The sequence below is a fragment of the Bos grunniens genome, chromosome 4 (genome assembly GCF_055505025.1).
Source record: "Bos grunniens cultivar Pamir isolate PY7600 chromosome 4, Bosgru_T2T1.0, whole genome shotgun sequence".
Taxonomy (NCBI): Eukaryota; Metazoa; Chordata; class Mammalia; order Artiodactyla; family Bovidae; genus Bos; species Bos grunniens.
This window is the reverse complement of record NC_141168.1, coordinates 3,282,625-3,310,116: the sequence shown is the minus strand read 5'-3', so window position 1 is coordinate 3,310,116 and position 27,492 is coordinate 3,282,625. Positions and strand designations below refer to the sequence as shown.

Below are 27,492 nucleotides of genomic sequence, written 5' to 3'. Positions count from 1 at the left end.
TGCTCCAGGTTCTGTTCGGCCTCACTGGACATCAGGCATGGCCTGGGAACCCAGGTCCCACGGCAGTTGGGCCTGAGGGAGCCATATTTGCCCCTGGCATCGTGGTTTCTACCAGAATACCCCGCGAGGCGCAGGGGGAGATTTCCTAGGCAGACACCCGGGAGAGGGTCGGGCAGGCTTGCTGCCCGTGGGGACACCCCGTCCCATCTCCCAGGATGGAGTGGACAGAGGCCCTTCTGATGGTCAGCGAGCGGCGGGGTATAAACCCACCCAGCAAGGATGGGCTGGCCCCGACCAGCGTCCGGTCCCCTGGCCTCCCCAAGAGGCCATGAGGGCAGACAGGTGGGGTGCAGCCTGCCGGCCGTAGGCTCCACACTCAGAGGGCTGCCCTCCACCTGCCTGCCGGCTGCTGTGTGTCCCGGGCAGGTGTCCTGGCCTCTCTGGGCCCCCGCCCCACCTCAGGAGGCAGAGGCCAGCTCAGAGGGGACAAGGACGTGGGTGGCATGTGATTCAGGATGCCTGGGAGCCTCGTCTCACCCAAAGAGCTGGAAGGATGCCTGACAGTTTGCATTCTGAGTTTCTTAAAACTGCAACCTGAAGAACCTGTAGGAAACAGGTTTCTGGGCTGGAGGTGGGTGGGTTCTAGACAGTGGGGGAGTGCTGGGTGGGCTGAGGGTCCCCCAGGCTGCGGGTCCGAGAAGCGGGGCGGGGGGGGGGGCGGTACTCCGCGGGGGATCACGGGCCAGGGTCACAGTGGGGCTGCCCCAGGCCTTCCAGACACCAGGCCGGGGGAGCGGCGGGCGGAGCCTGCGCCCTGGGGGAGGGCCCCCCACCAGGCCTGAGTCAAGAGCTGCAAGCCAGCAAAGGGAGCCCCCCACCCAGGGAACACCCACTCACCGCCCCCACCTGCTGGGGAGCTGACGCTGTGGCCTGAAGCCCACAGAGGCCGGGGCAGGAGAGGCCTCGCTCGGGGACCCCCAGCGTGCCCCAGTTGTCTGGTCGGGTCCCTGTCACAGGCTTGCTGGGGCGAGGAAGCAGCCAAGGACGCAGGAGAACTCGAGACCCCAACAGGGCAGCGTCACCCCCTGCCCCGGGGCAGCTGTGCCTGCAGTCCGTGTCCAGACGGGTCGGGGAGCGCCCAGGGTCCTGGAGAACCCTGGGGACCAGTGGCTGGCCCGGGCCTCGTGTGCGGGGGATGCCCAGGCCCCCCAAAGCCGCAGCATGGCCGCCCCCGGGACGCTGTGGCTCAGGCACTGGATTCTGAAGCCCCCTTCCCCCACCTGCACCCCTCAAGGCAGTGGGGACCCGTGCATCCTGCAGGCAGCTCGGCGCCTCCACAGGAATGTGCTTGCCTTTGTGCGGCTGTTTCCTAGGAACTGGGGGGTCAGCTGTGCCCGGTTGGCGCTGAGCTGGTTGTGGCCAGATGGGACCAGAGCCCTTCCAGCTGGGCCTGCACGAGTGCCCAGGGCCTCTGGCACGTGGGGCGGCCTGAGGCCCTGTGAGCCTGCGTGAAAGGACCAGTCCACACCTTTTCCCAATCACCTTTCCCCGTGCTCCCCACGTGCGGCTTCCTAATTCCTCATCCTATAAATGCCCCAGCCCCAGGCCTTCTGGGAGGCAGACTTGATTTATTCCCGTCTCCTGCTCGGCCGCCTTGTGAGCAAGCCCTGGGGTCTCTGCGTTCAGCTGAGCAGCCGCCAGGAGGAACGGGTTGAGGACCGGCTGCACAGCCTCCCCTGGGACCTGGCGCTCAGGACCACTGACTCCCGCTGTCTCCACAGGCTTGCCATTTTGGAGACACCAGGTAAGGTCGGCTTCAGGCAGAACTGCCCCATTTGGGCTTCTCGGCGAGTGCCACATGCATTCCCAGGCCTTGGGGGCGTCCGGGGGGGCCCTGCAGCCCTTGCTGAGGGCTGTGTCCTCCCTCAGGCCTCGCCGCTGCTCCGGGCTGGTCCTTGGCATGCCTGGTTCCTGCTGCGTGTCTGGTTCTTCTTTGTGGACAGGCCGTGTTCTTACAGGAGCTTCTTCTCAGGGAGTCTGACCAGGGCCGCGAACTGAGCAGTGGACTGCTGTTTGGTTGATTAACTCATGTTGGGCTCTTTGTGACCCGTGGACTATAGCCCGCCAGGCTCCTCTGTCCATGGGATTCTCCAGGCAAGAGTACTGGAGTGGGTTGCATTTCCTTCTCCAGGGGATCTTCCCCACACAGGGACGGGACCCGCATCTCCCGCGTCTCCCGGATTAGCAGGCAGCTTCTCTCCCACTGGGCCACCGGGGACGCCTCAGCAGGTGACTGGTGTGTGCTGAGACCTGCTGGTGTAACTGTCTTCAGCGGGAGATTGCATATGATGGTTGTCATCACTACCACCTGGTACCGTTAGACAGTACAACGAAGGAGACCCAAGCCTTGGCTTATGGGCAGTAGTATTTATCCTTCTTAGAATAACGTCCTTTTCCGAGGAAAGTTATCTATAGAGGATAGTTTGTTGTTTAGCTGCTGAGTTGAGTCTGACTCCTTCAAACCCCATTGACTGTAGCCCATCAGGCTCCTCTGTCCATGGGATTTCCCAGGCAAGAGTACTGGAGTGAGTCGCTTTGTTCTTTTTCTTTAAGATGGTTTTAGCAGTTCTGGGTCTTCATGTTTCTACAAAGGTTTTAGGATTATTCTAGCTGTGAAAAATGTCATGCGCAATTTGCTACAGACCGCATCCAATCTGTAGGTTGCTTTGAGTGGTATGGCCATTTTAACATTCGTTCTTTCAATCCAAGAGCACGGGATATCTTCCCACTTTCTTTCAGCCATCTTCAGTTTCCTTTATTAACATTTTTTAGTCCTTTTATTGTTTTAAACCTTGGGATATAGCTGATTAACAATGTTGGTGATAGTTTGAAGTGAAAAACAGAGGAATCCTTTATTAATGTTTTATATTAATTCTCAGTGTGTAATTCTTTCACTTCCTTGATCAGGTTTATTCCTAAGTACTTTATTTTGGGTGGGGGATGCAATTTTAAAAGGGAGTTTGTTTTTTCTTAAACATTCCCTTTTTGATATTTCATTTTTAATATAAGAAATGCAACCAATTTCTGTATGTTAATGTTGTATCCTGCTGCCTTACTGAGCTCATTTCTCCGTTTTAGGAGTTTTTCTGTGAAGTCTGCAGGGTTTTCTATATATCGGTATAGTATCCTGTCCTCTGCATATCATGACAGTTTCACCACTTCCCTCCAATTTAAATACCCTTATTTCTTGTCTTTTTATTGTGGCTAGGACTTGCAATACTGTGTCAAATAGAAGTGGTGAGTTCTATCTTTGTTACAGATTTTAGGGGGAAGACTTTCAGCTTTTCACTGTTGAGTATTATACTATCTGTGGTTTTGCCATAAATAGTTTTTTATTATGTTGAGATACAGTCCCTCTATATCCACTTGTGTAAGCTCTTTTAAAATCATGAATGGATGCTGAGTTTTTGCAGAGGCGTTTTTTGAATCTACTGAGAGGATCGTGTGATCTTGGTTTTTGCCTTTGCTTTTGTTGCTGTGGTGAATGACATTGATTTTGCATATGTTGAACCATCCTTGCAGTGCTGGGATGTATCTGATTTGGTCACTGTGTATGATCCTTTTTTATGTCTTGTTGGATTTGGCTTGCTAATTTGTTGAGAATTTTTGCATCTATATTCGTCAAAAGATGAATCAAACAACAACAACATATTCATCAAAGATAGTGGCCTACAGTTTTCTTTGTAGTGTCTGATTTTGCTATCAGGGTGACGGTGGCTCCATAGAGTGTCTTTAGGAGTGTCCCTCCACTTCAGTCTTGTGGAAGTTTGAGTGGAACTGGTGTAACCTCTTCGCTTGTTTGGTAGAGCCCCACGTGCAGTCGTCAGGCCCTGGTGGCTCCATAGAGTGTCTTTAGGAGTGTCCCTCCACTTCAGCCTTGTGGAAGTTTGAGTGGAACTGGTGTAAGCCCTTCGCTTGTTTGGTAGAGCCCCACGTGGAGTCGTCAGGCCCTGGTGGCTCCATAGAGTGTCTTTAGGAGTGTCCCTCCACTTCAGCCTTGTGGAAGTTTGAGTGGAACTGGTGTAAGCCCTTCGCTTGTTTGGTCGAGCCCCACGTGGAGTCGTCAGGCCCTGGACTCGGTTGTTGTAGGGGCCTCTTGCCTTTTGTTGTTTAATCTGCAGGTTCTGTTTCACTTCTGGGCTTCCAGGTGGTTCCGTGGTGAAGAATCCACCTGCCAAAGAAGAGAGATGAGACATGTGTATGGTCCCTGGGTCAGGAAGATGCCCTGGAGTAGGAAATGGCACCCCACTCCGGTATTCTTGCCTGGGACATCCCATGAACAGAAGAGAGGAGCCTGGTGGGCTACAGTCCATGGGGTTGCAGAGAGTCACAGACACGACTGAGCAACTGAGCACACACGCACTTCAATTGTCAGATCACTTCAGTCGCTCAGTCATGTCCTACTCTTTGAGACCACATGGACTGCAGCACATCAGGCTTCCTTGTCCATCACCAGCTCCCAGAGCTTGCTCAAACTCATGTCCATCAAGTTGCTGATGCCATCCAACCATCTCATCCTCTGTCATTCCCTTCTCCTCCTGCCTTTTATCTTTCTCAGCATCAGGGTCTTTTCCAATGAGTCACTTCTTCCCATCAGGTGGCCAAAGTACTGGAGTTTCAGCTTCAGCATCAGTCCTTCCAATGAATATTCAGAACTGATCTTTAGGATGGACTGGTTGGATCTCCTTGCAGTCCAAGGGACTCTCAAGAGTCTTCTCCAACACCACAGATCAGAAGCATCAATTCTTTGGTGCTCAGCTTTCTTTATAGTCCAACTCTCACATCCATACATGACTACTGGGAAAACTATAGCTTTGACTAGATGGACCTTTGTTGGCAAAGTAACGTCTCTGCTTTTTAATATGCTGTCTAGGTTGGTCATAACTTTTCTTCCAAGGAGCAAGTGTCTTTTAATTTCATGGCTGCAGTCACCATCTGCAGTGATTTTGGAGCCTAAAAAAATAAAGTTTCTCACTGTTTCCATTGTTTCCCCATCTATTTGCCATGAAGTGATAGGGCTACCTGCCATGATCTTAGTTTTCTGATTGTTGAGTTTTAAGACAGCTTTTTCACTCTCCTCTTTCACTTTCATCAAGAGGCTCTTTAGTTCCTCTTCACTTTCTGGCATCAGGGTGGTGTCATCTGCATATCTGAGGTTACTGATATTTCTCCTGGAAATCTTGATTCCAGCTTGTGCTTCCTCCAGCCCAGCGTTTCTCATGATGTACTCTGCATATAAGTTAAATAAGCAGGGTGACAATATACAGCCTTGTTGTGCTCCTTTCCAATTTGGAACCAGTCCATTTTTCCATGTCCAGTTCTAAGTGTTGCTTCTTCATCTGCATATAGGTTTCTCAGGAGGCAGGTTAGGTGGTCTGGTATTCCCATCTCTTTAAGAATTTCCCACAGTTTGTTGTGATCCACAGTCAAAGTCAAAAATCAAAGAGCTTTAGTGTAGTCAATGAAGCAGAAGCAGATGTTTTTCTGGAACTCTCTTGCTTTTTCTATGATCCAGTGGATTTTGGCAATTTGGTCACTGGTTCCTCTGCCTTTTCTAAATCCAGATTGAACATCTGGAAGTTGTTCACATACTGTTGAAGCCTGGCTTGGAGAATTTTGAGCATTCCTTTGCTAGTGTGTGAGATGAGTGCAACTGTGTGGTAGTTTGAACATTCTTTGGCATTGCCTTTCTTTGGGATTGGAATGAAAACGGACCTTTTCTGGTCTTGTGGCCACTGCTGAGTTTTCCAAATTTGCTGGCATACTGAATGCAGCACTTTCACAGTATCATCTTTTAGGATTTGAAATAGCTCAGCTGGAATTCCATCACCTCCACTACCTTTGTTTGTAGTGATGCTTCCTAAGGTCCACTTGACTGTGCATTCCAGGATGTCTGGCTCTAGGTGAGTGATCACACCATCATGATTATCTGGGTCATGAAGATCTTTTTTATACAGTTCTGTGTATTTTTGCTCCCTCTTCTTAATATCTTCTGCTTCTGTTAGGTCCATACCATTTCTGTCCTTTATTGAGCACATCTTTGCATGAAATGTTCCCTTGGTATCTCAAATTTTCTTGAAGAAATTTCTAGTCTTTCCTATTCTAGTGTTTTCCTCTATTTCTTTGCATTGATCGCTGAGGAAGGCTTTCTTACCTCTCCTTGCTTTTCTTTGGAACTCTGCATTCAGAGGGGTCTATCTTTCCTGTTCTCCTTTGCCTTTCACTTCTCTTTTCTCAGCTATTTGTAAGGCGTCCTCAGACAACCATTTCACCTTTTTACATTCCTTTTCCTTGGGGATCACTTTGGTCACTGCCTCCTGCACAATGTCACGAACCTCCATTCATAGTTCATCAGGCACTCTGTCTATCAGATCTAGTCCCTTGAATCTATTTGTCACTTCCACTGTATAATCGTTAGGGATTTGATTTAGGTCATACCTGAATGGTCTAGTTATTTTCCCCTACTTTCAACTGAAGTGGGAATTTGGCAATAGGAGTTCATGAAATGAGCCACAGTTGTTTTTGCTGACTGTATAGAGCTTCTCCATCTTCGGCTGCAAAGAATATAATCAATCTGATTTTGATACTGACCATCTGGTGATGTCCACGTGTAGAGTCATCTCTTGTGTTGTTGGAAGAGGGTGTTTGTTATGACCAGTGCGTTCTTTTGGCAAAACTGTTAGCCTTTGCCCTGCTTCATTTTGTAGTCCAAGGTCAATCTGTTACTCCAGATATCTTGACTTCCTACTTTTGCATTCCAGTCCCCTATGATGAAAAGGACATCATTTTTGGGTGTTAGTTCTAGAAGGTCTTGTAGGTTCTCATAGAACCGTTCAACTTCAGCTTCTTCAGCATTAGTGGTCGGGGCATAGACTTGATTACTGTGATATTGAATGGTTTGCTTTGGAAACAGAGATCATTCTGTCATTTTTGAGACTGCACCCAAGTACAACATTTCGGACCCTTTTGTTGACTATGATGGCTACTCCATTTCTTCTAAGAAATTCTTACCCACAGTAGTAGATATGATGGTCATCTGAGTTAAATTTCACCCATTCCCGTCCATTTTAGTTCATTGATTCCTAAGGTGTCAATGTTCACTCTTGCCATCTTCCTGCTTGACCACTTCTAATTTTCCTCGAGTCATGGACCTGATGTTCCAGGATCCTAGGCATGATTGTTCTCTACAGCATCGGACTTCACTGTCACCACCAGACACATCGTTAATGGAGCATTGTTTCCACTTTGGCCCAGTCGCTTCTTTTCTCTGGATTTATTCGTAATTGCCCTCTGCTTGTCCCCCGTGGCGTATTGGACACCTTCTGACCTGGGGGCTCATCTTGTGGCATCACATCTGAGAAATTTCCTCTCCTTCCACGTTAAATGACAGCCCTCCTGGGTAGAGTGTCCTAGGCGGCACGGTTTCCCCTTTCAGGCCTCTGAACTTACCTGGCCACGCCCTGCTAACCTGCAGTGTTTCTGGAGGAGTCCACCAGCAGCCTTGTGGGGGTTCTTTTGTAATGAATCATTCAGGCACCTGAATGCTTCCTTTAGACCCTTCTTTCACTTCTGACATTTCCATGACCCTCTGTCTTGGTGTGGGTCTGCTTGGGACCCCAGCCTCTGTGGGGTGCAGGCAGGCGGCCCTTGGTACTGTGTTCACAGAGCCACCAGTGCAGATCCTCTGGAAGCAGCAATTGTGCACCCAGGCCTGCCGTGGGAGCTGCGGAGCAGCTCAGGCCTGGCCCGGCCCCCAGGTGCACCCACAAACCCACGGCTGCCCGGGCTGGACCTGCCCCAGCCAGGGAGCCGCTGCTGTCCACTCGAGTGCCCTGCAGGCGCCGCGTGGACAGAGCCAGAGATCGGCCCATGGCTCAGCCACGGCTCCGCAGGCGAGGGCCCTGCTGGTGTCCCTCGAGTGCTCCTGGGGCTTGTGGTGGTGGGGCTGTGCTGGGGAGTGTGGAGGCTGCTGGGGGCCCACCCTGCCCTTCACACGCTCCTTCACATCGGTGCTTTGCTTCTACAACGGCCGGGGCGTCTTCCACGCCACCCCAGTTGCAGCGGCGCCACACTCCAGCCCCTCAGGCTGTTCACACAGCCAACCGTGGTCCTCTCCCAGGCTTGTCCTGCATGAACCAGCCGGCACGCGTCTCCGGCTGGAGACTGGCTGCGTGCAGGCAGCACAGAGCCTCTCTGCCCTGCCTGCTACGTGCTCCTCTGAGTCTCTGACCCCCTCTCTGCCCTGGCTGGTCCCCCCTTGGGTGAGAGCCCTTCTGGGGGCCGGAACCTGTCCCCTATCAGAGCTTCCTCCCAGGGGCGCAGGCCTGGTTCTTCTTCCCTCCCCACCACCGCCTTTCATCCCCCTGGGTTCCCTGGAGATCTGTCCTGTGCTCCTTGGTGCCTGAGCTTTCCCACCAGGAGGTAATGGGAGAACTGTTCCGTATGTAGATGTATCTGTGGGAGGAGGTGAGTTCCACATCCTTCTGTTCTGCCATCTGGATTCAAAGTCATGTACTCGTCTACGCACAGGTTTGAGATGACCCTGGAGGCTTGTTCGGATACCGAGTGGGCCGTCTTCAGTCATATCCGTGTTTCTCCCACCCATTTGCAAAGTGAGACAGTGCAGACCAGCCACACCAGCTCACCATGCACTGGACATATGCCTGGTGTGAGAGGAGGGCTCAACTGTCGATCTTACCGTTAACTAACTTTAAAAAAACCTTCACTTAGAGTAACTTGGGTATGCAAATCTACTTTTAGAACTGTAAGTGGTCTGAGATCTGAAGTATTTTTAAGAATTTTTTAAATATTACTTATAAATGAAGTAACACTTCAGATATATTAAACTGTAGAAACTAAAACATAAAAGGTTTTTTATTGCGGCTACTAGAAACTTTAGAATTACATATGTGGTCTACATTATACTTCTGCTAAATCTTGAGTCAGACCAAACAACGGGACTGACAGACTTCCTTTCTTATGAGAAATAACTTTACAACCCAATCAACCGAATAAGTTGATTTATCTTTTTCTTAAATCTTCATATGTAATTTCCTCTGAGTCTCCAAGTCAGCGCTCAGCAGCTGTGCGGGCCAGTTGGCTGTAGACAGCTCCTGGAGTGTTTAAGGAGTATTGCTTGGCAGCTTTTGAAAAAACACTCATTGAAAGGTTAATCAAATCAGTCAGACTTGCATGTTGCTTAAACAAACCCCGTTTTCACTGAAGACTGAACAGATGCACAGACTACCCAGAGGCTTTTATGCCATGGTCACGTTCACTTTCCTTCAAGGGTGTAAGAAGCAGGCCCATACTCTGAATACCGAGCAATCAACATTTGTGCCAACTCATGGAACTCCTGCCGTACTTCCAGGACCTTACAGATTCTCCATTCTTTCACATCAACATTCGTTCCACCTGTGGCTCATGAGCAGAGTCAGTTCTACAGTAAGTTTGTTTGCTTAGGTACAAAAGTAGGAACCACAACGGACACACACTGTGAGATACTCTGTTACAGATGCAAGTGCCAATGGGGTGTGTTTCAAAGAGCTTGACGTATTACTGTTTCCAGTAGACCATCGGCATGTCACGCACGAGTGCCGAGAGACTTAACGGTACCCGCACGGCAAGAGATGGGTCACGGCGAAGTCGCCACAGGTCAGGTCGCAGGTGTGGAGCCTCACTTCCCAACTGTGATGCAGAGTGGTAAACTGCAGGACTGACCCCACGTGGCTCCACGTCAGAGCCGAGAGGACATCCCACGTCCTCGGCGACGCCCGAGCCTTGCTTGCAGCAGTGCTGACCACTCCTGTGACGTGGAAGTCCCGATGTGTTTAATGCACGTGCTCCCCTCCACTGTGGGAATTAAACAGTAGGGACTGCACGACAGGAGGACAGACTGGAGCCAATTCCAGCTCGTCCTGGGAAGACACCTCAGCAACTGCCGTGGAGGCAAGCAAGCTCAGTATCTGAGGAGCACGGGGATGGGCGGTGATGCCGGGCAGGGCTGAGCCTCTGGCAGCGCTGGACCGGAGCACATGCTTCCTGTGGTGTATTCAACAGGCTCAAACGCCAGTGGTCACTGGTGACGATGGTCACCGGAGCATACGACACCTGTGGTAGATTCAACAGGCTCAAACGCCAGTGGTCACTGGTGACGATGGTCACCGGAGCATACGACACCTGTGGTGTATTCAACACGCTCAAACGCCAGTGGTCACTGGTGACGATGGTCACCGGAGCATACGACACCTGTGGTGTATTCAACACGCTCAAACGCCAGTGGTCACTGGTGACGATGGTAACCAGAGCATACAAAACCTGTGGTAGATTCAACAGGCTCAAACGCCAGTGGTCACTGGTGACGATGGTAACCGGAGCATACGACACCTGTGGTGTATTCAACACGCTCAAACGTCAGTGGTCACTGGTGACGATGGTCTCCACTCGCATTTTTCTACCTACAACCCGACAGGAAGTGTATTAGAACTGTATCTGGAACAGAAGCAGGAGAGATGTGGGTTCCTGTGGTGGTAACGAGTCTGGCCGGTGGATGCCTGTGCTGTCGTAACTGCTAATGCTGTGAACATACCTCTGCTCAGGAGTTCATGTCTCACCTTGATAGAAAATTACTTCCACGAGAGAAAATTCTACCAGAAAATACTTTGCCTTGAAATTACTTAAAATGTGATCCACCTTCATGCAAACCCTGTAAACTATACAAAAAAAATGTGTCATAAGAAAGGATCACTCAATTCTAAGTAAAGTTCAAAAGTACATTTATTTAAAATGTGGGCAAGATTTCAATATAAAAGAAAAGAGTATAAGAAATAAAAATAAAAGTACAAAACATTTCAAATCTTTAACATCCATAATTTAGAGATAGCAAGGTCTTTATTTACATCATTTCTATTTGCAGCTAAAGTTCCATTAACAGTGTTGTGAAAACATTTAAAAACCCGGCAAATGAATCATAAAACCTAATGTGGGCTCTTAAAAGTCGTATAATACAAAACATAATTTATGTTTCCTCAGAATAAAATTACACATCTTAAATAAGATGCAACATATTTAATATATTTGTCTTCCTGCTTTAAAAACGCTTGTCCCGAAGAAAGCAGCTGGAAAACAAGGGCGTCTGCGGGCACGGCTGGGGCAGGCCGCGGCTCCTGGCAGCAGCGCAGGGGCGTCAGTTGAATTTATATGTAGGCATGTTAAGGAAAACAATCCACAGCAGTGCAGACCAGGCCCACACCCAGCACGGCCGCGTGCAGACACAGAGCCCTGGGTGCCTTAAGCCCTGCTTCTGGAAACCGGGCCCTGCCTTCCCCTGCAGCCCAGGCCTCCGCCTGCAGCAGCACGACGCAGCTGCTCTCAGGCTGCAGACGCAAAGAGAGGCCCGAGGGGTCACCCGCAGATGGCTCGGGTGAGCTTTACGCCGAGTCTTCCTTCCGCAAGGAAAGGCAGCGCAGAACGGACTTTCGGACAGAGACATGGAGAAGACGGGAGAGAGCCTGGAGGGATGTGAGCGCGCCTACTCTAGAGGACAGCCCACGGGATCCAGCGAGCCTCCCAGCGGCTCCACCACTAGCCCTGGCAGTGTGCCCTAGCCAGGGGGGCTCCTGAGCACTGAGAGGGGCCCACCCACCGCCTTCCCAAGGATATGACTCGTAGTCCAGTGTCTGAGTGAGCACTCCAGTGAGAACAAACTCGGCGTTGTGAACATCTGCCAGGAACAAAGACAAAACCCGTCAAACAGACGCACCTGCCTGCACCCTCACCAACACGCAGCAGAGCAATGAACATACCTATTCCTCTGGCAAAATACTCTCGACACAAGTGAAGGTCATTTTCACAGGATATTAAAACTATTTCCGACAAACTCTAAGGAAAGGAAGAGCAGCCTCTTGGTTACTGAGCCTCACACATGGCACTGACGCACTCAAGAGGCGTCACTTCTGTGTACCTTGTTCTGCTTGTGTTCCATGAGTTTCCGGAAAGACGGCTGTCTAGACAACACTTTGCCTCCTGCACACTCCACAATCGCTTTCATGGTGGACAGACTCGGGCAGATCCCCGGAGTGATGTAAAAGTACTTCGCCTAAAAATGAACATACGTGTACTGGTTTCAAACTGAATTCTCAGCGTGCATAATTTCTCATTCTACCTAAAAATTTTGACAAAAATGCCTAAATTCATGGAGCTAAACGGTGCTAGACGCCCCCTAGTCCCCCACATGAAGTGGGCCTGGCAGAACCCAGACACGGCAGTTCAGAAATAAGCACCCTCATACGCTAGGTGTGACCTATTATTAAAAAGTGACTGGGACTTTAATTCCTGTAAGACATGAAGTATTCTGCGGTAAGAGCAAGAATAAGAACATTTTTCAGAAATTCTAAAGATAAGCCGGAGTACAAAATGATTTTTATGGCTAAAATTTTCTAACACCCTTACTCTTAACTGTACCAAAAGTACCATTTTGTTTTAAACTCCTCAAACATAAAACAGACTATTTTAGGTAATGTACTCTTAACTCAATACTACAAATCTCTTTTGATTCCTAAGTTGCCTCCTTAAGAGTTAAAAAAAAACTGATTACCTTATTAATCTACTAAGCCACTGGTGGATACAAAAAAAATTTTCCAAACTGTTCTATCTTAGAAACATTTAAACATTAGACACATATTCAGTTAATATTTTCTCAAGAATGGTCTCCATTTTCCAGCTGAATAAACGTTTTATGAGAACAGAGTTGTTAAAAGCAAAAAAAAAAGTTTTTAATCTCTTACAAATTATTCATAACATACTCTTTGAACCCAGGTTATGTGTAATGCATCTCTCTCCGTATCAATTCTCCGAGCCCCGGAACACATCCTGGAGGAGGCCCGACTGCGCAGGGGAGAGGGGAGCGCCCGGCTCTCGGGGCGAGCCGCCCGCTCCGTTGTGGCCGTGCGGCCGCAGCAGCTGAGCTGAGCTCCCGTCCAGGCGTACCTTGAAGAGCGGAGAAGCGTGGGCCCTCCTCAAGGACTCCTCCAGACTGAAGGAGAAAAGCACTTCAGCCTCCGCGTCTCGGAGGAGGTAGTTCTGCTCGTCTGAAAAGGAAGACAGCACGGCCTCAGAAAGGGCCTGGCGCTGGGGTGCACCGCGGGCGACCGGCTCCAGGCACCCCGGGAGAAACCTGTGGATGAGTAAGTCTCTCCGACTGTACTTCAGTTCCTTTCCTCCCGAAAACAGCCAGGCCAAAGACACTCTTCCTCCTGGACCAGGGTTTCTTAGCTTTTAGGAACAAATGTCCAGAAAGCCATGGACCCTCCTCTCATCCATGGGCGGCTCCCCACCCCCTCAGCTGTAACTTCACGCTGTTGGGGGGCCACAGCGCCCCAACCCAGACCCAGGTGAAGGGCGCCCGTGCGGAGGCACAGCCAGGAACCAGCTTCACAGCCGGCGTGTGCCTGCGGGGATCAGCGAGTTCAGAGCCACTGGATCCGGCTGAGAGTCAGTAGTCACAGTTTACAGATGTACCAGAAACAAGTTCCTTTTATACACGAACACATACAGCAATTTACAAAGAATGGTTTTCCCAGATCTTGAGAATCTAAAATTGTTAAATAATACCTAATCTGTCAAAAAAGATCACAAAATGTTTTAATCTTATGAATACATCTCATTCAGAAAAGCGTTTCATTTCATCATCGTAACCAAACTAACAGTCCGGGGTCGGGATGAGTCAGAAGACACGCTGCAGGGCTGACGGGCCGCGTGCTGGGTCTGCCCCTCGCCCTTCTCTTCTTAAACAACACCTTAAAAACGAGGAAACCGTTCTCAGCTCAGAGACCACAGTTGCTGACTCCATCACGTCACTCGGGAGACACTGAGATTTAACAACTGCTAGAAACGCAAGTCCATCAGCCAGCAGCAGAAAAAGGCATTACACTCAGTGAAAGAAAAGAAGAATGTCTTAAAAATGAAGTTAAAAAATGAACAAAGAAGTACTGTCAGGCATGAAGTGATATACTTAAACGAAGGGATTTATCTGAAATCTTAGTGTCTACAGCAGGATGAAGGTTGCTGGGCCTGCTGAAGAGCTGTGACGGATGAGAGGAAGCAGTCCGTGTGTAAGGGGAGAGAGGACTCTGAAAGGAACACAGTGGCTACGACAACCCTGGGTTTCTAAGAGGAGCAGCTGAGTGACATTAACTTGGTCGGAGTTGTGGCAAGAGTCGACTTGAAAATCAAACTTGCCACAGCAGCGCAAAGGGCATGCGCACCCCAGAAAGAAAGAATCTACACAATTGGTGTCTCAAACTATGTAAATACAAATACAAAATGTCAAAACGCCTTTCCCCCGTGGCTGGAAGCGCCCACTGTTAAAGCTGTCAGAGCCCAGGCAGGGGCCGTGCTGCAGGGTTGGGGGTGTAGGGGTGGCCATCAGGGGCTGCCTCCGCACAGGGGACTCGTCCAGGGAGCTAGTGTGTCTAGGACATGGGAAGCAGGCATCTCGCTGATAGAGCACAGACGCAGGAAGGGAGAGGCGCGCGTGAGCCCTGTGCTGCGGGACTGGCACCAAAGAGACAGGCATGAGACGCACCGTGGGAGTCGGCTCAGCGTAGCCAGAGCCCACGGGCCCAAGCGCCGTCAGCTCCCCAGTCTGCCCTGAGGAACCGGGGGTGGTGGGGGTCCCTGGGACGTGCTGGCACTGGCCTCGGGGCAGAAGAGCCTAAGACAAGCCCAGGATGCTCTGTTTCGCCAAAAGCTACCAGGAGGTCACGACTGGCGGCAAGAGCGGAGAGGGCACCAAGGCCAGCCCGGCCGGCGGCCACTGGTCACAGCGGGCGGCGTGGGAACGGCGACAAGACGGCAAGGAGACGTGAGGAAACAGGATAAACGGGAGTCGGCCGTGGGGCAGCGGCAAGCGCAGCCTTCAAAGTGCTCCCCACAGACGAATCGAGAGCAGGCGGGGCGGAGAGGGGACCACCGTGGATGCCACCCAAGCACAGGTCCGCTCTGTGCAGCCCCCGGCAGGAGGCATGCAGGGGAGGGGCAGGGGGCACGCAGCAGCGGAGTGACGGTGCCACCGCAGATGCCCTGCCTGCCCTGGGGTGGGTGCCCCGCACTGACCCCCAGGCCACCCGCCCCGTGTTCCCAGGACACTCCTGGGCGCCCTGGCCCTGCTCCATCCACCGTCCCACGCCTGGAACCCCCGCTCGACAGCCAGTGCAGCAGAGGACGAACCATCAGGAAGCAGCAGGGCAGGGCGACAGAGCTCTCCCCCGGCACCTCCCCCATCACCACGGCCTTCCTATTTCACAGCAAGATGCAGAGGCACCAAATGGCGCTGCGACATGAGATAATCTGTTCCTTATCCATTTAAATTCACAGACTTAAAAAATGAACTCGGCCTTTGCTGGGATGAAAACAGGGACAGATCAAGGCACGGCCCCTCCTAGCTGGGTGCCTGTCCCCGAGGCGCGGCCCCTCCTAGCTGGGTGCCCGTCCCCGAGGCGCGGCTCGGGCCCTCACCGACGAACTTCTGGCACTTGAAGCACTCCTCCAGCCACTCGGGCGTGACGATGTGCTTCACCACGGAAATGGCCGTCAGGAACTTGACCGTCCGCGTGACCTTGCTGGCGATGAGGTGGGTGCACTTCTGTGCGGACTCGGCGACCTCCCCGCCCAGGATGTACAGCTTCTGCAGGCCGGGAACAGAGCAGACGTGAGACCATCCTGTCTGCAGAGCCGCCCGCCCACCGGCAGCTGGGACCTGTCTAGACCGTGAATGGGGCTCTGGGCCGCGGAAAATGGTGAAAGCGGTGAAGCCAGACGTATGCCACCGCGCGAGCAAGGTGGAAACTGGGAGTGGCAACGAACATTTCCCTCATCAGTGCCGCACAAGCCAAGAGGAAAGCGGGCCCTCCACCCGACACCCGGAGGACACCCCTGGGAAGGGGCAGGGGGCTCTGCAGACCCCAGGCTGCCTATGCCCACGTGAGCGTGGTAAGGCCTGTTAAGACACAGTCTCTAAGAAGTGACGACACAAAATCGACCTAAGACATAGACACATAAGAGCTGATCTCTTTACACCGAATCTTAAAAGTAAAAGAATTTTATAGTAGCATTTATAATTGTTTCTCTTCCTTAAAAAAATAAAGGGAAATGTTTGAATCCCTGTGATACAGGTCAACTAACTTTAACCATCCCTCCCCAGACAGCCACATAACAAAACACAAGCCCACAATCCCTCCCAGTTTTACTTCCAGAAGTGCGTTTATGTAAATAAATACAAACACACTGCTGAGCCCTGGGCCCGCCACACTCAAGAGAACAAGTCTCGAGAAGACGGTGGGTTCATTCAGGAAACCTGAGGAGCACAGCTACTCTCATAAGCTGAAGTCCTTTATGAAAATGGGATTTGCGTGGCTTTGCTAACGTGTGATTACCAGGCTGCTCTTGGCCTCCTCACCTGAGTCGTCCTAACAAGAAAGCAAGCGTCTAAGGAGGAAGCTGCAGCAAGACGAGGCGGGAAGGCGACGGTGTCCGGCGAGAGTAAACACACACCATGAGCACCGCGGCAGCACGGTGTTCCTGACTACGTGTTACCTTAGAGAGACAGCTAGCCTAAAGCAAATACGCAGAAAGCAACATTCCTAAAAGTCCTTACGCAAAACAGAAGCAAAGTTCACCTTTATGTACTGCTGAACCTGAACAGGCTCAAATCCAGTGAAAAGCACAAAAGGGGTCAGTTCCGGGGTTAACTTCTTGGTGGGAGGTGGAATATCTTCGATTCTATGAAACACACAGAGAAGAGAACGGCTATTGCTTCCCTCACGTGTTCTTTACCAAACGAGGGGTTTCAACAGCTTTAAGAGGCTCTGAGAGCTGAACCTGTGTGGTTCTCTTTCCGTCAAGGGAAAGCGCCGTGGCTCAGCTGCTCTTTCCTCCCCACCATTTACACAGTCACCCCAAAGGGCTCTCGCCTGGCACCCCCAGGAGAGGGGCCCATCAGGCACCACCCCCACCCCGCGCTGGCCCTGGGGGTCTTGAGGGCGGGAGTGGGGGCTCCCAGGGGTCCCTGTGGTCCCGGCCCCTCACTGTCTCCCACAGGCCCCATCTCACCCCAGAAGCTCTGACACAAGACAAAGCTGGTTGACTCAAGCACACACTTTATATTAAACTTTTTCCCCTTTCCTTAAATTTTTTCAAATCTTATTTTTAGGTTATATTTGAGACAGTCTATTAAATTAAAAAACCTGTAGCATTTTAACGATGGATATAGTCACATAATTAGGCTTTTACTAAAGAATCCAACGGTCCCCAGCCTGGGTGGCTGTGGGGACTGGAAGGAGGGGACTGAGGAGACAGAGACCCTCACGCAACGCGGCCCAGGGGTCTCTGGGCTTCAGCAGACAAGACCAGGACACGCCTGGGCACAGCCCACCCCAGCCCCACAGAGGGCTCCTCCCCCTCCCGATCCGGGCCAGGGGTCGATGCGGGCTTCCAGGCGCACGCTGAGGAAGCCTGGGGCTGGGCTCAGTGCCCCCGCCCGGCCCACCACAGCAGCTTGGTTCACAGAACAGGGGTTCTGGTGAGATAGAAAAAAGATAAAAAAAGAAGATTGGACTGTTTTTTTTTTTTTTTAAGTAAGAAAGGAAAGACACTGGCTATTCCCCATTTGTCTCCAGCAGTGAAACCAAAGCTGTCACGATACAGCTGCAATGCGAGCAAGCAGCAGATCCTTCCAAGTCCTGGTGGTTCAGCTGCTCCGTCGTGTCTGACTCTCTGTGACCCCATGGACTGCAGCCCACCAGACTCCTCTGCCCATGGGAGTCTCCAGGCAGGAACACTGGAGTGTGTGGCCATGCCCTCCTGCAGGGGGTCTTCCCGCCCCAGGGACTGAACCCATGCCTCTTATGTGAGCCGCATTAGCAGGCGGGTTCCCTAGCACCAGGGACTGAACCCATGTCTCTTATGTGAGCCGCATTAGCAGGCGGATTCCCTAGCACCAGTGTTACCGGGGAAACTCTTCCAAGTGAAAATCCCAACTGCCACCGTTTCCTAGAACTTCCTGTGAAAGACCATCAACCGTGAAAAAACCAGGCGACGCTTCCTACCTGGCTCTTTTGGAAGAAGGCTGGACATTAGTTACTTCATTCTGCTTCGGTTTGGGAGGTAGTCTTACACCCTGTAATTAAAGGATGATTTACCTTAGTCAGCCTCCCCAGTAACACAGCAGCTTCTGAGCGCTTTCCACCCCCCTCACTCACACAAGAAATGCTCCCCACTGCACAGCTGCAGAGACCACAGGCCGCGAGCTGCCCAGGGAGGCCCTGGCACTGGCCACCCTCCCTGTTCACCTGACCCAAAGGTGCTTTAAGACGTCTTCACCCCCTCAGTGCCTGTGACAGATTTAATTCTCAACCTTGAACTTTTCAAAACACTTTTTACTACAAATATTTTGTTTTTTTGTGTCCCAGTGGAATCTGCAAAACATAATGATTGCAATTACACCCCTCCAGAAAGACGGAGGTTCCCCTCTGAGGGTGCAGGACGCTTGGGTCACAGCACTCTGGAGACGAGGGCAGGCCTCTGACGGCCACGCCAAGACCCGGGCACAGTGCCCGCACTCCTAACACCATCTGGAGGCCCTGACCTGCGGAGATGCCGAGCCCAGAGGGGAGCCAGTGCATGAGGCTCCCACAGCCAGCCTCGCCCTGGCCTCTAACGCAGACCTTCTCCCACAGCACACTTATTTATTTACTGTCGGAAGCAACTGCCTCTCCACCGGAGGTGAGGGTGGCGGTGACCCCGCCGCCCCGAGTGAAGGGCGGCCCCTACTCATTCCTACCAACCAACCCCTGGCGCTCCAGTGCAGAACGGCCCACCCGAAGGCAGCCCACCAGAGACCCCAGCCCGCGGGCTAGAAGCCCACCACCACGGCGAGGAGCTGCGGTCAGGGCTGACACGCTGGTGCCCCAGTTCCCACCTCCCGAACCCCAGGGAGACACACGGTCTCCCTCTTCTGCTCTGCAAACCTTCGCAGCTCTCTGAAGAAGTCGGGGCTAACGGGTGTCGTGTGAATGAGGAACTCCCAGTATCATCAACAACGAGGGGAAAAGGGTGCACTGAACAGCTTACGACAGGCGAGAAGACTCAGCCCTCATTTGTCACGACGGCTGGTTACTACGAGAGCTACAGATGCAGACATATCGCTACTCCTTCGTAACACAGTAACGCCACAGAGGTGACTAACTTGACATACCATCAACAACTCTGACGACACTTTCAGCGGAACTCTCCAAGCATCTGAAGAGAGAAGACGGGTTACTTTCCAGAAATACCGTGTAAAGGGCCCGTAATCAACACAGAAGCCTTTTCAGGACCCCCACACACTATTACATATAAAACAAGTTAACAATAAGGACCTGCCATACAACACAGGGAACTCTAATCAATATAATAGCTGCATGGGAAAAAAACCTAAAAAAATAGATGTATGTGCAAATGTGACTGATTCACTGTGCTGCACCCTTGAAACTAGCACAACATTGTAAATCAACCATATTCAATAAAAAACAATTAAAAATGGAGGTGTATCAGTAACAACAGAAATGAGACGCCTCTCCAGGTGCGGGTCATCCTGGACACGCAGAGGCTCGGGTGACGGCCTCCAGGAAGTGAGCCGTGAGGACTACTCCGGAGTTCACAGGGAAGCCTGGCAGGGGCCGAGGGTTCCGTGTGAGACAAAGCCAAGCAAACCACCCACCCGCAGCCAGGTGCAGGCACCGCCCGCCCGCGTGGGCCACACCCCGGACAATTCTGGGAGCCCCGCGCTCTGGCGTCCGAGAAACTGTAACGAGCGCGGCGCGTGGCAGCGGCGGCCTGGCTGGGCCCTCGAGGACAAGTGTCACCGAGGAAGGGCCTGGCGCCTGCACCATGGCTTCAGAGTGGACATCACACCCAGGTCTGTCCCAGGGAAGCAGGCAGACGGTGGATCAAAACCAGGGAAGGCTTTCTTGCGACTGAGGCCATTAGGACTAGAGCTGGAAGGGCTCCCTCACGGGAGCGCGTGTTCCAGCAGCTGGGAGTGACCACTCCCTGGAGGGGCGCTTAGGTGCGTGAACAGGCTGAGCGCCGTCTAGAGCACAGTCAGGGTGGCACAGAGAAGGCAGCACCGAGGGGAAGCGGGAGATGAGACAAAAATTGACACCACCCTGAAGGCAAGAGCGGCGCCTGGAGCACCAGCCCACGGCCACGGGGAGCCGCCCGCTTACCCAGAAGGTTCAACACCAGCTGCGGGGTCGGGGCGAAGGGGTCCTGCAGGCCGAAGGCAGTGTAGCGGCCGTACTGCGTCTGCCGCAGGGCCTCGAAGTTACCCAGCAGGATGTCCCCCAACCACTGGGCGTTCACGCACGGGATCCGCCACTCTTTGGCCTTCTCGTACTTTAAACCAGTCGGTCTTTTTTGGTGTGGGGGGTGGCAGGGAGGAGAGGAGAGAAAACACATTCATCAGCATTACCAGTGTTCACACTTATACTTCTGTTAATACAAGCCAGCCGACACTTGCCCACACTGGAGTGGCAGAGACGGTCTGCAGAGCTGACCGGGCTGTGAGGAGGTGTCCCCGTGACGTGAGGCCATCGCCCGGCCTGCTGTCAGCTCAGCACTGCCACCTAGTTTGACTGCAGCCCCTTAATCATCCCGTTTCATCCCACTGCCAGCATCACCACCACGGTCACTGCTGCTCTGTCAACAGACTCTGACGTCCACCCCAAAACCCTGACAGACCGAGGGACCCGGGGCGGGGCGTGCGGGGAGAGACGGAACCCGGGCTGACAGAGGGACCCGGGGCGGGGCGTGCAGGGAGAGACAGAGCCCCGGCTGACCGAGGCTGTGCGGGCCCAGACGCAGCCCCGGCTGACCGAGGGACCCGGGCAGCGCCGGGTGGGGAGAGACGGAGCCCTGGCTGACGGAGGGACCCAGGGCGGGACGTGCAGGGAGAGAAGGATCCCCAGCTGATCAAGGGACCCGGGGCGGGGCGTGCGGGGAGAGGAGGAGCCCCGGCTGGCCGAGGGCCCCGGGCCGCGCCGGGCGGGCTGAGGGCGGCGCTGGGCGGGCGCTTACTCTCTGCAGATGAGGACGGTGTTGCTGCGGCACAGGTAGCCCGTGTACTTGGCACCCGCCAGGTACGCCATCAGCTTCAGGTCGTCCCTGTCGTTGTCGACAAACCCCGTCACAGAGATAATCTGAGGGGGGAAAGGCCCAGTGAGGTCAGGACGGAACAACGACTTAACCCACTTAATATGAGCCTTCTCCATTAGCTGTGCTGCAGACACGTGCTTCCGTCCCTCCTCCAGCACTGGTGGGCACGTGGGGGCACCACCTCTGACAACGCCGTTACTGGCGACAACGCTGCACACGCGCCGCCAGGGGGACGAAAAGCAAACACACCAAAGCGGAAACGCCTCCCTGTGTCAGCGCGACACTGTTCCGATCACGGTAACACAGCTACCTAGGAATACTGGTCAGTTCTTCTTACTGACCCTGGATTTGGGCTCATCTGACCAGGAGAACCGACAGGAGAGCACGTCTGGCCGGCTGTGGCCACACTTAATTGTAAAGTGAAAGTGAAGTCGCTCAGTCGTGTCTGACTCTTTGAGACCCCACAGACTGTAGCCCTCCAGGCTCCTCCGTCCATGGGATTTTCCAGAAAAGAATACTGGAGTAGGTTGCCATTTCCTTCTCCAGGGGATCTTTCCAACCCAGGGATCGAACCTGGGTCTCCCACATTGTGGGCAGACGCTTTACCATCGGAGCCACCAGGGAGTAGGCATTTATTAAACAGTGTCCAAGACTCGGGAGAACCCGTTAAATGTCAGGAAGCTGGGACTGTTACGGGGGACAGAGAAGGAAACAAGATGCTTATTCCGTCCAGGGAGGCGGGGGGAGCCTTACATGCTGGGAGCACGGCTTGCCCCCCGGGGGGAAGGCCACGGGGAAGTGCAGGGCCCGATGGGGCGGCACCAGCTTCTTCTTCTTCAGGACCGTGTTCAGCCAGTGTGCCGTGATGCACCTCTTCCTCTCCTTCATCGCCTGTGAACATAATAGAGCGGGCCGGTCGCTGGGGGCTTTACCGCAGGCAACACACAGAGCTGTGAGGCTGTAAACTACAAGGTCACTTCTGCTGGAAGTCCTATCAATACAGGAGTTCCAGGAGCTTAGCACCCACCTCACTACACTAATAAACTGCAGCAGCGTCCCCGGTCACCTGAACACAGCCCAGAACTGTTACCGTTCACTCAGGAGTAAGAGCCGACCGTGCGGGGGGGGAGAGCTGACAGCCCAGGAAGCGAGTTCAGGCACGGAAGAAGAGGACACTCCCAATCATCACAATTAGATACCCCCGTGAGAACACAGCAAGTTCCAAAAACCTAACTGCCCCTGAAGTTAACCGCAGGACGGGGAGCTGCCAGCAGGAGGCCCTGCCGGGGCGGACGGTGTCCACCTCCCCCTCACTGGGAAAACTGCCTTTCCGCCCCGGTCCTCACGGGCAGAGAAGCCGGGGGCCACAGAGGTGTCCACACGCCAAAGGCAGATGGAAATGAGCGAGCAGCAGTGTCCTGTCTTCAGAGACGGGAGAAAGTCCTCTCCAGGCACGACTGTCCCAGCACCACTCAGAGCCCCCTGGTCCCAGCAGAGCCGAGCCCTCACCTGTGCGAACAGCCCGCTGACCTGACTCTCGCACAGCAGGTGGGTGCAGCGGCTCGAGAACGTGGGGTCCACGGCTCCTCCGTGCGCCTGGATGATCTGCACACACACGAGACCCATGGTCAGTCAGCTCCCGCACCCGGGGGAGGGCCTTCGATCTCCAAAGGGACAGAGTTCACGAGACCCACCACGTATGCACGCAGTGTATTTCCCAAAGTGAGAACTAACCATCAGTTATATCACGGGCTTTCCCAGCCAGCACTACACAGCAAAGACGAACTAAGCCCTGTTTTATCTGAACTTCCGGAGGAAGAGTGGGATGCTCTCTTTCTAAGACAGGGTGCTGCGGATATCTTAGATAAACCAGCTGTTCTGCACTGTGGGGCATCCCATGTCTCAGGGGGCTGGCTGCACCCTGACCCCTAACCCAGGTGCCAAGAGCACTTCCCTCGCTGGGACAGTGAGAAAAGTTTCAGACAGCGCCAACTGGTCCCTGGGGCCAGAAGCGTTGCCTTTAAGAACAGTGTGGAGATTCCTTAAAAAACTGGAAACAGAATTGCCTTATGATCCAGCAATCCCACTGCTGGGCATACACACTGAGGAAACCAGAACGGAAAGAGACACGTGTACCCCAATGTTCATCGCAGCACTGTTTATAATAGCCAGGACATGGAAGCAACCTAGATGTCCATCAGTAGATGAATGCATAAGAAAGCTGTGGTACATATACACAATGGAGTATTACTCAGCCATTAAAAAGAATACATCTGAATCAGTTCTAATGAGGTGGATGAAACTGGAGCCTATCATACAGAGTGAAGTAAGCCAGAAAGAAAAACACCAATACAGTATACTAACGCATATATATGGAATTTAGAAAGATGGTAACAATAACCCTGTATACAAGACAGCAAAAGAGACACTGATGTATAGAACAGTCTTTTGGACTCTGTGGGAGAGGGAGAGGGTGAGATTATTTGGGAGAATGGCACTGAAATATGTATAATATCATATATGAAACGAGTCGCCAGTCCAGGTTCGATGCACGACACTGGATGCTTGGGGCTGGTGCACTGGGACGACCCAGAGGGATGGTATGGGGAGGGAGGTGGGAGGAGGGTTCAGGATGGGGAACATGTGTATGCCTGTGGCAGATTCATTTCATTATATGGCGGAACCAATACAATATTGTAAAGTTTAAAAATAAAATAAAATTTAAAAAAAATAAATATAGTAAAAAAAAAGAAACTATATCCTAAAGAGAAAAAAAGGAAGCAAAGCAACATGAAGTTAAATTTAGTTTCTGAATTTTTTCATACCGTCTTGTATCCCAATTGCAGTGGTTGCATGGTTGTGTGGCACTGAGGGGAACGCTGTTACCAAAAGGGCGAGAACTTTCTTGGGTTGGCCAAAAAGTTCTTTTGATTTTTTTAACTAAAAGACGTATTTTTAATGCGGCCCAAGAAGTTGAACAACGTGTTCACCGTTTTGTTCCACTACCTGCTGCTACTTTCCAGGCAGCTTCACAATTCCATGTTCCCAAGACTTTCTATCATTTTGAGCAAAGAACTGTTGTTCCAGGTGCCTTTTTACAGTCTTCTAGGGAAAAATTTTTTTCCAATGAGAGAATTTTGTAAAGACCGAAATAAATGGAAATTCGAAGGTGCCATGTTTGGTGAATATGGTGGATGAATCAGAACTTCCCAGACAAGCTCTCACAGTTTTTGCCTGGTCATCACACATCGGAGAAACATGAGGTCTGAGTTATCTTGATGGAAGCGTGTAAGTTTTCTGTTGATTAATTCCGGGTGCTCTTCACACAGGGCTGCTTTCAGCTGGTCCAATCGGGAGGAGTGCTTGTTGGAAGTAACCCTTTGGTCTTCCAGATGGAGCCACAACAGAGGACTCCCTTCCACCCCGTCCATACACACATCACCTTCTCTGGTGTGGCTGGTGGTTGTTCGTTTCACTTGCCCCCAAATCTCTTCTGTTCACTATTGCACAGTATCTTTTCACCACTGTCACAGTTTGTTTTAAAAACAAAACGTCTTTTGCTACGTTTCAGTACAGAACTGCATGTGAAGAAAAGGTCAAGAAGGCTTTTTCCGCTTCACTTGTGTGGAACCCAAACATCAAAGTGATGAGCACAGGCAGGCTGGTGCAACTCTCTCAGTGCTGGACCCGGACACCCCGAGCGTGCCGGCCGCCTCACGCGGTATAATGTTGGCTGCTCTCAGCTAACGTCTCGATTCGCTCACTATCAACTTCAACTGGTCTACCCAGCCATGGGGCACCGTCCACAAGAAACCTCCAGCAGGAAACTCTGCAAACCACTTCCGGCACATTTGATCAGTCACTGCACCTTCTCCAAACACTGTACAAAGCTCTCTTTTATTCCTTTTCAGTTGTGTTTTTACCTTTCTTGAAATAATTAAGCATAATATGCCAAGAATATTCCTTTGTTTCTTTCATCTTCAATATTAAAATGGCTACACAGAAATTCACCAATTTTGATAACTTTTTAAAAGAATACAAGCTGATAAGACAGCTGTCACAGAACAATCTAACAAAACTGTTCTGCACGAAGTTAAAGTCAGTTAAGCACTATTAGAGCCGTCTTACAGAAAAACCAACAAGCTTCTTGGCCAACCCAGTGTGAGTACACGCATAGGTACACGTGTGTGTGTGTGTGCGTGTGCGCGCGCGCAGGTGTGTGTATCTCAGTGACCTCACCCTTTTCCAGGTGGCCAGCAGCTGCTTGTCAGACATCTGCTCTGGATAATCTGCGATTGCAAACACACACCCCAGTAGGAAGCCTTCTTCTGGGACTAGAACAGAATCACACGAGGAAAACGAATCAGAGCCTGCGTGCTGTGAACGTGTGCACGGAACACGAGAAGGCGCACTCTGCAGAGCTCGACGTGAATCTATGAAGTTAGTCACGCCTGCCCGTGACGTCTCCACCAGCCGAGGACCTCTGCAGAAGGCCCTCAAAAGCAGCAGCTGCTACAAATGGAGCTACTCGATCACCCCCATCACGCGACTCAAAGCCGGGCGCCACCACAGATTACGTCTGGGCGCCGAGCGCCCCGAGCGCTCCTTGCGGCAGCCCGCTGTTCCAAGGACACGGGTGTTCACTTCAGGGTGGGGACGGAGGCCCAGAGCCGAGAAACCTAACAATTCCGAACTATGGTCCCCATTTTCTATTTCTCGAGGCGAATCCTTAGCCTGCCCTCAAACGCTCTCAGAGCAGGCACAAGGGTTTCGGGAGAGGGAAAGAAAGCTGCATGTTACTAACTCTCCACCGCTGGGTCGTGTCCGAACAGCGGGGGCTGCGCCTGCGCCTGGGGCGGCGGGGGCTGCAGGGCCTGGGCTGGCGGGCCGGGCAGCTGGGCCGTCGGCGTCGGCTGCATCTGCTGCAGGCGCTGCAGGTGCTGGAGCTGCTGCTGCTGCAGGTGGGAGAGCTGCTGCTGCTGCAGGGGCGGCTGGGGGCGCTGCAGGGGCGGCTGGGGGAACTGGTGCGGGTGGGCCGGCGGCGGCGGGAACGGGTGCGGCGGGGGCGGGGGGTAGGGCTGCTGCGCCAGATGCTGTTGCTGGAGCTGCAGGAGCTGCTGCGGCTGCAGGTGCAGGATGGGCTGCGGCGCCGGGGCCGGCTCCGGGGCCACCTTCACTTGGCCGAGCAGCACTGCGCTCGCGGGGCCCTGCTGGCTGTGGTTCACCTGCTGCTCCAGTGTCTTCGTCGGTGCCGAGAGGGACTGCAGGATCTGGAAGCAGAGATCAGGCAAGGGCACGTCAACAGCTGCTGCCCTCACCTCACAGGCCCCTCAGAGAGCGGAGCACACACCCGACATGCCATGGGCTAACCCTCACCAGCAGGAGGCTTCGAGCCCACTCGCCTCTCTCCCGGCACACACAATGCCAGCTCAGTGAAGTGGACGTGCTCGTGCTTGAGACCTCTTCACCAAAACGCGGAACGCAGTAAGTAAGATGGAAGAGGCTACAGAACAGACGTGGGCAGATACACTCCCTAGAGTGGCTGACTCGCTCCAGAGCAGAAGGACTGGGGCTGCTGGCAGGGGGCTGTTCTTTCCCGCTGACCCCACAGTCCTGCTGCGAGCACGATACCCCGCCACCCCCCACCTCCCCCAGACCACACAGCCTGACCAAGCCTCCCTCCCTCAGCTGCCGTTTCCCAACAAACAAAGGGTCCAGAGGACACCAAGACCCCACCCGCACGAAGGCACGGGACGCTGCAGCCCTGGACGGCAGCCGCCAGCCCGCCTCGTCCGCGGCCACCCTGCTCCGCCACACACACGAGGGACAGGAGAGGCCAAGCCCCAGGTGTGTGCATGCGGGCAGCCCTCCCCAGCTCACAGGCCCGTGCACACACACTGGACAGAAGGCCTCAGGCTGGAGCCCCCGCCGGCCACAGCGTCCCCCGGGCTCACCCCCTCCTCGGGACAGGCGTCGGCCAAGCACCCGACAAGCACCCCACGAGCTTCAGGAACCAGGGACATCACCTCGCAGAACGTCACACCCCATGTTACTTTACTACCTGCTCAGCGCCGGACGTGACAAAAGAAACCTGTCTTACGATGAAGTTTCCCTACATGCTCATAAGAAATTGGAAGCCAACATGCTATGGTCAAGGAAAACAGTAACAAACAGATTTTACTAAAAGGCAATGCCAAAGAATGTTCAAACTAGCACACACTTGCACGCATCTCACACGCT

At 52.8% G+C, this 27,492-nt stretch overlaps 1 protein-coding gene and 1 long non-coding RNA gene across 9 annotated transcripts in view; one reads left to right on the top strand and one right to left on the bottom strand.

Annotated features, from left to right (window-relative positions):
- Positions 1-1,502: 1,502 nt before the first annotated feature.
- LOC147373398 (uncharacterized) lies at positions 1,503-14,021 on the top strand. Its single transcript, XR_015161861.1, has 2 exons — positions 1,503-1,804; positions 12,877-14,021. It is a non-coding gene; the product is annotated as an uncharacterized LOC147373398 (long non-coding RNA).
- Positions 10,819-27,492, bottom strand: part of PAXIP1 (PAX interacting protein 1) — a 40,724-nt gene continuing 24,050 nt past the window's right edge. For 3 of the 8 annotated variants that reach the window (XM_086394724.1, XM_086394720.1, XM_086394721.1), the window contains 15 exons: positions 26,057-26,522; positions 25,492-25,586; positions 22,762-22,857; positions 22,006-22,143; positions 21,175-21,296; positions 20,325-20,509; positions 19,313-19,356; positions 18,165-18,235; positions 16,737-16,839; positions 15,577-15,745; positions 13,048-13,148; positions 12,023-12,157; positions 11,865-11,940; positions 11,723-11,782; positions 10,819-11,262 (listed from right to left, as the gene is read on the bottom strand). In XM_086394724.1, coding sequence (XP_086250850.1) covers positions 11,246-11,262; positions 11,723-11,782; positions 11,865-11,940; positions 12,023-12,157; positions 13,048-13,148; positions 15,577-15,745; positions 16,737-16,839; positions 18,165-18,235; positions 19,313-19,356; positions 20,325-20,509; positions 21,175-21,296; positions 22,006-22,143; positions 22,762-22,857; positions 25,492-25,586; positions 26,057-26,522 — 1,878 coding nt within the window. In that variant the 3' untranslated portion in view covers positions 10,819-11,245. Of the gene's footprint in view, positions 11,263-11,686; positions 11,783-11,864; positions 11,941-12,022; positions 12,158-12,863; positions 13,149-15,576; positions 15,746-16,736; positions 16,840-17,199; positions 17,636-18,164; positions 18,236-19,312; positions 19,357-20,324; positions 20,510-21,174; positions 21,297-22,005; positions 22,144-22,761; positions 22,858-25,491; positions 25,587-26,056; positions 26,523-27,492 lie in introns of those variants that run through there. The other 5 variants (XM_086394725.1, XR_015161859.1, XR_015161860.1 and 2 more) reach the window with 5 other exon arrangements.